Genomic DNA, 12,284 nt, shown 5'->3' with positions numbered 1-12,284 from the left:
AAGGCAAGATTAGAGAAAAAAAGAGTGAAAATAAATGAACAAAGCCTCTAAGAAATATGGGATTAGCGAAAAGACCTAATCTACGTTTGATAGGTGTACCTGAATATGATGGAGAGGATGAATCCAAGCTGGAAAACACTCTTCAGGATATTATCCAGAAGAACTTCCCCAACCTAGCAAGGCAGGCCAATATTCAAGTAGAGGAAATACTGAAAACACCACAAAGATATTCCTCAAGAAGAGCAACCCCAAGGCACATAATCATCAGATTCGCCAGGGTTGAAATGAAGGAAAAAATGCTAAGGGCAGCCAGAGAGAAAGGTAGGGTTACCCACAAAGGGAAGCCTATCAGACTCACAGCGGATCTCTCGGCAGAAACCCTACAAGCCAGAAGAGAGTCGGGGCCAATATTCAACATCCTTAAAGAAAACAACTTTCAACCCAGAATTTTGTATCCAGCCAAATTAAGCTTCATAAGCGAAGGACAAATAAAATCCTTTATGAACAAGCAATTGCTGAGAGATTTCATCACTACCAGGCCTGCCTTACAAGAGCTCCCGAAAGAAGCACTAAACATAGAAAGGAACAACCAGTACCAGCCACTCCAAAAATGTACCAAATGGTAAAGAGCATTGACACAATGAAGAAACCGCATCAACTAATGGGCAAAACAACCAGCTAGCATCAAAATGACAGGATCAAATTCACACATAACAATATTAACCTTAAATGTAAATGGGCTAAATGCCCCAGTCAAATGACATGGACTGGCAAATTGGATAAAAAGTCAAAACCCATTGGTGTGCTGTATCCAGGACACCCATCTCATGTGCAAGGATACACATAGGCTCAACATAAAGGGATGAAGAAAGATTTACCAAGCAAATGGAGAGCAAAGAAAAGCAGAAGTTGCAATCCTAGTCTCTGATAAAATAGACTTTAAACCAACAAAGGTTTAAGGGCAAAGAAGGACATTACATATTGGTACAAGGATCAATGCAACAAGAAGAGCTAACAATCCTAAATATATACACACCCAATACAGGAGCACCCAGATACATAAAGCAAGTTCTTAATGACTTACAAAGAGACTTAGACTTCCACACAATAGTAGTGGGAGACTTTAACACTCCACTGTCAATATTAGACAAATCAATGAGACAGAAAATTAACAAGGATATCCAGGACTTGAACTCAGATCTGGACCAAGCAAACCTAATAGACATTTACATAACCCTCCACCCCAAATCCATAGAATATACCTTCTTCTCAGCACCATATCACACCTACTCTAAAACTGACCACATCATTGGAAGTAAATCACTCCTCAGCAAATGCAATAGAATGGAAATCATAACAGTCTCTCAGACCACAGTGTAATCAAATTAGAACTCAGGATTCAGAAACTAACTCAGAACTGCACAACTTCATGGAAACTGAACAACTGGCTCTTGAATGTTGACTGGATAAACAATGAAATGAAGGCAGAAATAAAGATGTTCTTTGAAACCGATTAGAACAAGGACACAATGTACCAGAATCTCTGGGACACATTTAAAGCAGTGCCTAGAAGAAAATTTATAGCACTAAATGCCCACATGAGAAGCAAGGAAAGATCTAGAATCAACACCCTATCATCAAAATTGAAAGAGCTAGAGGAGCAAGATTAAAAAAACTCAAAAGCTAGCAGAAGACAAGAAATAACTAAGATCAGAGCAGAACAAGGAGATAGAGACACAAAAAAAACCCTTCAAAAAATTAATAAATCCAGGAGCTGGTATTATGAAAAGATCAACAAAATAGACCGCTAGCGAGACTAATAAAAAAGAAAAGGAAGAAGAATAAAATAGATGCAATAAAAAATGATAAAGGGGACGTCACCACTGATTCCACAGAAATACAAACTGCCATCAGAGATTACTACAAACAACTCTATGCACATAAACCAGTAAACCTGGAAGAAATGGATAAACTCCTGGACACTTGTACCCTCCCAAGCCTAAACCAGGAAGAAGTAGAACCCCTGAATAGACCAATAACAAGGGCTGAAGTTGAGGCAGCAATTAATAGCCTATCAACCAAAAAAAGCCCAGGTCCAGGTGGGTTCACAGCTGAATTCTACCAGACATACAAAGAGGAGCTGGTACCACTGCTTCTGAAACTCTTCCAAACAATCCAAAAAGAGGGAATCCTTCCCAAATCCTTTTATGAGACCAATATCATCCTGATACCAAAACCTGGCAGAGACTCAACAAGACAAGAAAACTTTAGGCCAATATCAATGATGAACATAGATGCAAAAATCTTCAATAAAATACTGGCAAACCAATTGCAACAGCACATCAAAAAGCTTCATCCCAGGGATGCAAAGCTGGTTCAACATACGCAAGTCTATAAATGTAATTCACTACATAAACAGAACCAAAGACAAAAACCACATGATTATCTCAATAGAAGCAGAGAAGGCCTTCGATAAAATTCAATAGCCCTTTATGCTAAGAACTCTCAATAAACTAGGTATCGACGGAACATATCTCAAAATAATAAAAGCAGTTTACTACAAACCCACAGCCAATATACTGAATGGGCAAAAACTGGAAGCATTCCCTTTGAAATCTGGAACTAGACGAGGATGCCCTCTCTCACCACTCCTATTCAATATAGTATTGGAAGTTCTAGCCAGAGCAATCAGGCAAGAAAAAGAAATAAAGCATATTCAATTAGGAAAGGAGGAAATCAAATTGTCTCTATTTGCAGATGACATGATTGTATGTTTAGAAGACCCCATTGTCTCAGCCCAAAATCTCCTGAAACTTATAAGCAACTTCACCAAGTCTCAGGATACAAAATCAATGTGCAGAAATCATAAGCATTCCTATACACCAATAAAAGACTTAAAGAGAGCCAAATGAAGAATGAACTGCCATTCACAGTTGGTACAAAGAGAATAAAATACCTGGGAATATAACCAACAAAGGATGTAAAGGACCTCTTCAAGGAGAACTATAAACCACTGCTCAACAAAATAAGAGAGGACACAAACAGCTGGAAAAACATTCCATGCTCATGGTTAGAAAGAATCAATATTGTGAAAATGGCCATACTGCCCAAAGTAATTTATAGATTCACTGCTATCCCCATCAAGCTACCAATGATCCTCTTCGCAGAACTGGAAAAAACCACATCAAACTTCATATGGAACCAAAAGAGAGCCCACATAGCAAGACAATTCGAAGCAAAAAGAACAAAGCTAGAAGCATCACGCTACCTGACTTCAAACTATGCTACAAGACTACAGTAATCAAAACAGCATGGTACTGGTACCAAAACAGAGATATAGACCAATGGAACAGAATAGAGGGCTTGGAGGCAATGCCACACATCTACAACCATCTGATCTTTGACAAGCCTGACAAAAATAAGCAATGGGGAAAGGATTCTGTGTTTAATAAATGGTGTTGGGAAAACTGGCTAGCCATGTGCAGAAAGCAGAAACTGGATCCCATCTTGACACCTTACACTAAAATTAACTCCAGATGGATTAAAGGCTTAAACATAAAACCTAACACCATAAAAACCCTAGAAGAAAACCTAGGAAAAACCATCCAGGACAGAGACATAGGCAAGGACTTCATGAGTAAAACACCAGAAGTATAGGCAACAAAAGCCAAAATAGACAAATGGGATCTAATTAAACTCCAGAGCTTCTGTACAGCTAAAAAAAAAACAATCATTAGAATGAACCAGCAACCAGCAGAATGGGAACAAATTTTTATGAGCTACCCATCTGACAAAGGACTAATATCCAGAATCTACAAAGAACTAAAACAGATTTACAAGAAAAAAACAAACAAACCCATTCAAAAGTGGGTGAAGGATATGAACAGACACTTTTCAAAAGAAGACATATATGAGGCTAACAAACTTATGAAAAAATGCTTATCATCACTGGTCATTAGAGAAATGCAAGTCAAAACCACATTGAGATACCATCTCATGCCAGTTAGAATGGCGTTCATTAAAAAATCTGGAGACAACAGATGCTGGAGAGGATGTGGAGAAATGGGAGCACTTTTGCACTGTTGGTGGGAGTGTAAATTAGTTAAACCATTGTGGAAGACAATGTGGCAATTCCTCAAAGACCTAGGAATAGAAATTCTATTTGACCCAGCAATCCCATTACTGGGTATATATCCAAAAGATTATAAATCGTTCTATTATAAGGACACCTGCACATGTATGTTCATTGCAGCACTGTTTACAATAGCAAAGACTTAGAACCAACCCAAATGCCCATCGATGATAGACTGGACAGGGAAAATGTGGCACATAACACACCATGGAATACTATGCAGCCATAAAAGACGATGAGTTCGTGTCCTTTGTCAGGACATGGATGAATCTGGAAACCATCATTCTCAGCAAACTGACACAAGAACAGAAAACCAAACACCACATGTTCTCATAGGCAGATGTTGAACAATGAGAACACATGGACACAGAGAGGGGAGCATCACACACTGGGGTCTGCTGAGAGGGGAATAGAGGAGGGACAGTGAGGGGTAGGGAGTTGGGGAGGGATAGCATGGGGAGAAATGCCAGATATAAGTGATGGGGAATTTTGCTATAAAAGGAGCATAAAAATGGACAGTGACTAGGAAAGAACATGGTAAAAAGGGCTTGTTTAAATAAGGTGACAGAAATCATAAAGTAATAGCATGTTTGCATGCTGATGAACTGATTCAGTGAAGAAGGAAAATTAATAACAGGATAAGTAAGGGAGAAATGACAGAGTATATGAATAGGCAGAGAACTTGAGGCCTAGTGCATACATGGAGGGTTACCTTTGGAAGCAAGGAAACAGCTCCTCTGTAACATAATAGGAAGGCAGTCAGAGCATATGGGGAAACGAAGAACCACTAGGGGAATGGAGGTTCTCTTCTAACTCTTTTATTCATAAATTAGGAAATGAGATCATCAGCTCAAGGTGAGAATTGGGGAATAGGGTTAGAAGTTTGTAGGGAAAGTAGAATATCTTCAATGCTTGTCTAAGACAGTGGGCAATTACATAACCTTAGGCAGGACTTCTCAACCTAGGCCCTCTTGACATTTGAGGCTGGATTATTATCTGCTGCAGGAGAGGCTGACATTATAGAATGTTTTGTGCATCACAGCCTTCTACCCACTGTATGACAGAAGCAGCCTTTCCCCCTTTTCTCCCTCAATTGTGACAACCGAAAGTGCCTTCAGATATTCCCAGATGTCTTTTGGGGTCAAAATTGTCCCCAGTTGAGAGCCACCAGTCTAGGGAAATGTAGTATGATTGTCAGGAAGCGTTAACAGCCAAGTTAAGGTTCATAATCATGAATTTAACATGAGATCATTCAGCATTGTTGTATTATATTCAGCAGTGCAGGTGCAGGCACAGAATATGAGAAAGTTAGATTTAACCAGGATTGGGGTTTTGCCAAAGGAGTACAATGAAGGGACTAGAGAAGAGCCAGGGAGTTATTTTAATAATTGATAGTGGAATTTATACCAGGCATGGATGAAAGTGAGGAAAGATGGTAGGAACACTAGATTGTAGATCCTACTGGGGTCAAAGGATTATAGAGATAGGGGTTCTAGAGAGGGTGATGCAATATTAGAGATTTTCGAAAAGAACCTTCTCCCTTTTGGTGTCTAGGAAGGAAATCTCAGATGGAGGAAGTGCAGGATGAACTCATCCACAGACTGACCATTGGTCGGAGTGCTGCTCAGAAGAAATTCCATGTGCCACGGCAGAATGTGCCAGTTGTCAATATCACTTATGACTCCACACCAGAAGATGTGAAGACATGGTTACAGTCAAAGGGATTCAACCCTGTGTAAGTCTGTCTGTGAATACTTCACAATTCTGTGCCATGCATTGTTTTCAATTTAGACGTCACAGATAACTCTTAAAAAACATAAGGGTACAGACTGCATACTCAAGAAATGACTATAGCTATTCATAGCCGAAAAGGAACTGAAATAAGCAGAAATAATTATCATTTGATGCCACCCCATTTTCAAGTTGGTAGTATCTGTTCATTATTGTTTCTTTAAGCAAACTGTTGGCAGCTTTGAGGCCCAGTAGCTTCTTTTCTCCATCAGTTTACTCTGATGTAACCTAGGACCTAAGCTAGGTAGGACTATGGTCTTAGCTGGACTCCGTAGACCACATAGGACATATACAGCATAAGTTTTCCTGTCGCTGCAGGACATAGTGTCTCTGGCAAATAAAAAATAGACAATGTTACCTAGCATCAATTAGAATGTTAATAGAGCTTTTCCTTTAATAAACCCATGGTAAAGGCTCTGTTATCTATCTAAAAGTCTATAAACATTTCATGTGTATTTGGCACAATGAACTATTAGAATAATACATATTCAAGGGGCCTTGACATATTACAAACTCACCTACCCAGCTTGATTGAAAACTGAGGTACAATGGTTAGTCAGCTGCCAGGTTACTATACCTTCTATGAAACACCAAATCACAAGGAATTGGTATTAAACAATCATACTAACCCCAATTGGCTCCTTTTTGATACTTTGTAATTAATAATCTGCATAGCCTCAGGGCCATCATCATGAAAGAATCTTGTTACTGCCCTGACTATAAAGACTGTAGTAGCATTAATAAGGGTTCCAGGATATGGAACCCTTAGAAAAGAACAGAACATTTTCTCCTTTGTTTGTAGGCAGCATTTTTAATGTTCAGTTTGTTTTTCTTTTCTTTTTTTAGGACTGTCAATAGTCTTGGAGTATTAAATGGTGCACAGCTTTTCTCTCTCAATAAGGATGAACTGAGATCAGTGTGCCCTGAAGGGGCGAGAGTCTTTAGCCAAATCACTGTACAAAAAGCTGCATTAGAGGTATGACTTGTCAACCTGAAGTGGTGTTTTTCTGCAAATTGAAAGCTCTGAAAACAACTGTTTATGTCCATATTAGCCAATTTCCCTTTCTTAACAGAGCTGAATTAAATTTAACTCTGCTTTTGTAAAGTTGTCGCTGGAGATCATCAATGACATTTGCAGGAAGGTTAATTTGTTATAAATGCTCATATGACATGAAGCTTGAGCACATACTTTTGTACATTTAACAAAAAGCATAATGTTCCCATTTTATATGGATTCACTACTTCTATAGGAATTTTAATTTTGACATAATAATGGAAATTAGCTTCTGAATGAGTAAGTGCCTTCAGAGGCTCAAACTCTTGCCTATTCTTAATACTTAGTTTGGAGATTCTAATAGCTTGTAGGTTGTAAAATTGTAAAACTCTGGCTGTGTGTGTTAAATCTAGTAATACTTCTAAATAATCGGGAAAGATCCATTAGGTAGAGATCACTGAAAATAGCCCTGAAGAGTAATTGTTTAGTTATAGTGGTCTGTATCAAAGCAGGAGAGTCAATGTCTTCCAGATTGGTTTATACTTAAGTTTCCAGTATCCTATTGTAGCCTTAAAATGGGCTATGTACAGGTAGTAGTTTCCAACTGCTTCATCTCACAGCTCTTAACAGTTTGATGAAAATTATGCTTGGACTCAAATGAAAGAATGTAGGCTTTGGCATGAAATTGATACATAATCATCTCTAGCAGGTATATTCTATAAATTCAACAGTTAAGTAATTCAGGGTAAAAATCACTTCATGCATATCACCCTGTAGCCATTCTAAATCGAGAGAAATTATATTTCCCTTGCAGGTTTTTCCCTATAACATTGATCTTGAAGGCTGCATATTGAAGTTTGGTTTGATTGCTTTCCATATGTTGAATATTAATAAGGATTATATATTTTCTCAAGCAGTTTTATTACCATTATAATCTAATTTTGTTGAAAGTGTATAATTACTTCTTAAAGGTATGTTAGAAAATTCCATATTCCTAAAATTTCTGAATTCCTTCATCCCACACCTGCCTATCATTATTGTCATTTGCTGTCACCACCCACTTCAGGATGGCCTGTTTCTTCTTGTTCTCTTCCTGTTCCCTGGATGGGAACCAAGGCAGAGGCTGGCTACCGGACGTTCTTCATGTTCCTCAGCCACCTTCCACCTCACCCTTTTCTTGGATCTAGTTCATCTTTTAGATTATTCACCTGTGTTGCCAGAGACTTCTGCTGATAAGAGTGGAAGAAGGGGAGAATACACGGATTATAGAGGGTCTGGGAAAGGAGAAAAGCTAGAATTATCAGAGGGTCAGAACTATATGGAAGGGAAACTGGGTGAATTCCGAGCCCACTCTGGCTTGAGTTAAAATCTTCTAAAGGCAGATCAGTATCCTGCTTGACCCAAAAAGAGTTCTTTGATAATTTTCCTTGTTACTGTACTTACTGTACACAGCAAACCTAGAGTACCACACATACATTATTGATTTATCTTTATCATGTTCAAATGAAAGGCCTAGTGAGTGAATTGTCTTAACAGACTTTACAAAATGAAAAATTATTAATGTGATATATTAGTGAAGTCCAGAAGCTTCACTTAAAAAGTGCAGCCATTAGCTTTCCTAAAGAGACACTAGAAAAAACCACAGTACACTTTTATCCTGAGCCATTTCATTACGTGACCTGCAGCCTACACAAATCAGTAACCATCTTGTCTGAACTGTTTATTTTTCAGGATAGCAGTGGCAGCTCTGAGTTACAAGAAATTATGAGAAGACGACAGGAAAAAATCAGTGCTGCTGCTAGTGATTCGGGAGTGGAATCTTTTGATGAAGGAAGCAGTCACTAATCTGTTTGTTTGTTTTTAAACTCCATTGTTTTTGGCATTATTTCAACATGCTTTGTTTTAGGAAGCCTTGAAGGGAATGTCAGATTCATTTTTCTTGTAATTTATCGCCGTAAAATAACCCATGCAAACCTGAGTGAGCACAGGATTTGCTTCTAGGCCCATCATTTTTATTAAAACTGAAGAAAACTTAAACGGCATTTTTTGACCTTGGAAAATATTTTTCCTACTTTACCAAGGTAAAGTTTTCTTTATTAGAGTAATTATTTTATCCCCATTCTAGTGTATAAGCAGGAATTGTTTAGATAGTGGTGGATTTATTCACTGCAACAAAGCAACAATATTGTCTATGATTTAAAATCTAAGCAGTTTTGATTTTGTCTGTGAATATGGTGTCTGTCATTCAGGGCGTAGCTCACTGTAGGCTAGCCTCTGCTTACTTAGGTCTCTTCTCTGACATACTCAATGGAAGAATATTTAGATTTATTTAAAGTTCTTAATGCCAACAGTTTAAAAAAATTAAGACATTTGAATGAACTGTACAGCACAGCCATACCTTGGACATGCAAATATAAATCTATGGAGCATTCTCAAGACAGTTTGTCATGGCTCTGTTGGTTGCAATTCCTTGAATTGCTTGTATTTTGATTTAGTTTATATTCTGCTTATTATATATACTGTGTCCTTATATATGAGAAAGCACAAGTGGGAAAGAGGTCATGTCTGCTCAAAATCTAGCAAAGGAAGTAGTCTGCATTGATGTGCAATTACAGCATTTTGCTTAATGAAAGCCTCAGTTCTGAATATTGATATTAGTAGTTAAAAGGAAATGGGGCCGTTTTTTGTGTTTATCTGTGTCAAGTCTTTCTGGTAATAAGAAGCACTTAATTTACACATACTTTAATCCTGTGAAAGATTCTACATAGAGAAAAGAAAGATACCTAACCTTCAACAAATGTTATTTTTGGAAACGCAAGTTTTGTCATTAAGTGTTATTTCACATATATAAAACAGATGTTATGTAAGGATGTTGTATATTTTAACATAAATCATTTAGAGAAATTATCTAGAGTCATTAATTTTCATAGTGCCTTTTTCACATGAGTCAGCTGGAAAGTCTGCAATAAACAGTATTTGCTGTCTGTCAATGGCTTCTGTCTCATTGGCAAAAAGGATCTGTGCTGTAATACGGCTGAGGATTTGAGTTGAATAGAAGGGGAAAAAGTAGAGATCCATATATATATATTTTTAACTATATATTATTCCATTTCTGAGTGGGTAGAAAACTCTAGAATACTTTCTTCAGTTGTTTTTCTTCTTTTCACCTCTCATTTCATCATCTTTCCCTTCTACCATCTACTCACATTTGGTAGTGATAATGGAACTAATTTACGCTGCACTTATGGTTGCTAAATGCTTCCACATAAATGCTTTCCTGGATATTTGCAACAACTCAACTCTATATGAGTTATTATAGAAGAAGAGATTTAGCTTCCTAGAAGCTAATTTTCCCCAGATCATGAAGGATGTGAGTTTCTCATCTTCCATCTCTCAGTCTCTCTATAACACTACCCCTTGGATAAAGTGGAGCAAACATGAGCATGATAAAGGCGAATTAGTTTAGATCTTTTACATTTCATAAGAACTAACGCTTATGTCTAATTTAACCTTTATTTAAAGGGATAAGATGAAAGAAAATAAGATCCAAAATTTAACCTGTGTGTAAAATAGCATATGGATATGAAAAGAATGGTGTGATTTATATCTTTATGCTATAAGATACCAAAGGAATGTACCACAGAGGTAGTAACTGCAGAAAGCAGTCATGCCAGCTAAGGGTGTGGGGACAAACAGAAGAGGTTCATGGAATTTAGAATCTTGAGACAGCGGCACTACAGAGTTTGGATCCAGACATCTGAAGGGGTTGGTCATTGGCATCTGAGGATTTGAAGAAAGACCCCCCCCAACCCCCGACAAGGCTAACAAGGGACACAACCTAATTGGTGCTTTTGCCTCAGGTATTCAAAAAGAGTTCAGGAATTGAAAATCAGTTAAGAAAATCCATGCATCTGGGACTTAGACTTTGGAGAAGAGCATGGCAGGTAGCTGGTGCTTGAGTCTCTAAGAGGGCACAAAGAGGTTGCCTCTGGGAGCATGGGGAAAACGAAACTGGAAAATTGAGCCAACTACTGCTTCTGGGAATCATTTGCTACTTATTAAGTGAAGAACCATGACTGGGGTGATGTTGGAAGCAACAGGAAGTAGAACCAGAGGGAGGAAGTCCCTTGTTCCCTCCCTAGCCTTCTATCTCCCTGTAGTGCATGCGTTGGGTACAGTCTATTGAGTGTGCACCTGACAAAGCCCCAAATCTCAAAGATGAGAATGAAGGGATGGATTCGAAGCTGAGGGAATAACTCATAACCCATTCCAGTCTCAGTAGTTGGCCTCTACACTTGCTCTTCTGTACATATTTGAAATTTCATACAAAATAATTTTTAAAATGTGGGCTATGAGCAGAATACAGGCTCATGCCAGTAACACCAGTTCTTTGGAAGGCCAAGATGGAAGAACTGCTTGTGGTGGCATTCATCTATAGTCCCAGTTACTTCGGAGTCCAAGGTGGAAGTATCATCTGAACCAGGAGTTCAAGACTGCAGTGAGCCATGATTGCATCACTGCATGCCAGCCTGGGTGATGGAGTGAGAACCTGTCTCTTAAAAAATGATTTAAAAAATTAAAAAATAGAAAAGCTTATGATTTTACTTAACAAGATGCAATCACTTTTCTCTGTTATTTAAGTGGTATTTAATATAGAGTACTTAATGTAAAGAATTGAGTGTTTTGTTTTTTAAAAATATCTTCTATATCTCTGCTTAACTCAATATTTTTCAGCTTTCCCAATTATATAGAATACAGTTAGAATATCAGTCTTAAAAGGTGATTTTGTTAAGATGGCAGAGTAAGAGGTACCAGAAATCTGTCTACCCACCTAGACAATAATTATACTGGGTGAATCTATTTGATGTAACTCTTTTGAAACTCTGGAATCCATTGATGGCTTGCAACTTCTGGGGAAAGGCTTGGTTGGTAATTTGCAGTTAATTTTGGTGAATAGCAAAAATTAATAATAAAAATTTTGCTCTTAGCCCAGTAGCAGCTACCCATTCCCCACCCCCAAACCCTGTGGCATCAGATGTGCACATGTTCCTGGAACAGCCTGCACACAGCTTGTGGGAGCCAGGGTCGGCAAAAGGGGCCTTTTCCCCCAACCGTGGGTATCTGTTCTTTGGTCATAGAGGTGCAAAGAGGCAGAGACCATTGTCGTCGTTTCCTCCACACATTATTATTGCCAACTCCTTCCCTCCAGCCAAAGGTGACTTTTAGAGACTGTAAAGGCTGGCACCATTTTTTCTTTTTCTTAATTTTTTTCTCCTTTTGGGATCCAGATATTGAAAACTAGTACGTTCTAAAGCAACCATACATAACGGGAAAATTTGAAAATTTTTGTGCAAGCTTAGGAGAAGG

The 12,284-nt window shown here is 38.2% G+C and overlaps 1 protein-coding gene across 6 annotated transcripts in view; it reads left to right on the top strand.

Annotated features, from left to right (window-relative positions):
• EPS8 (EGFR pathway substrate 8, signaling adaptor) overlaps window positions 1-9,907 on the top strand; it is a 168,638-nt gene extending 158,731 nt beyond the window's left edge. For all 6 annotated transcript variants that reach the window (XM_012447669.2, XM_064377709.1, XM_064377710.1 and 3 more), the window contains exons 19-21: window positions 5,687-5,867; window positions 6,770-6,899; window positions 8,649-9,907. In XM_012447669.2, coding sequence (XP_012303092.2) covers window positions 5,687-5,867; window positions 6,770-6,899; window positions 8,649-8,762 — 425 coding nt within the window. In that variant the 3' untranslated portion in view covers window positions 8,763-9,907. The remainder of the gene's footprint in view (window positions 1-5,686; window positions 5,868-6,769; window positions 6,900-8,648) is intronic.
• The last annotated feature ends 2,377 nt before the right edge of the window (window positions 9,908-12,284 follow it).

This window comes from Aotus nancymaae, unplaced genomic scaffold (genome assembly GCF_030222135.1).
Source record: "Aotus nancymaae isolate 86718 unplaced genomic scaffold, 86718_ANA_hifiasm-v0.15.2.pri h1tg000016l, whole genome shotgun sequence".
Lineage (NCBI taxonomy): Eukaryota > Metazoa > Chordata > Mammalia > Primates > Aotidae > Aotus > Aotus nancymaae.
This window is presented reverse-complemented; position numbering and strand designations above follow the sequence as displayed.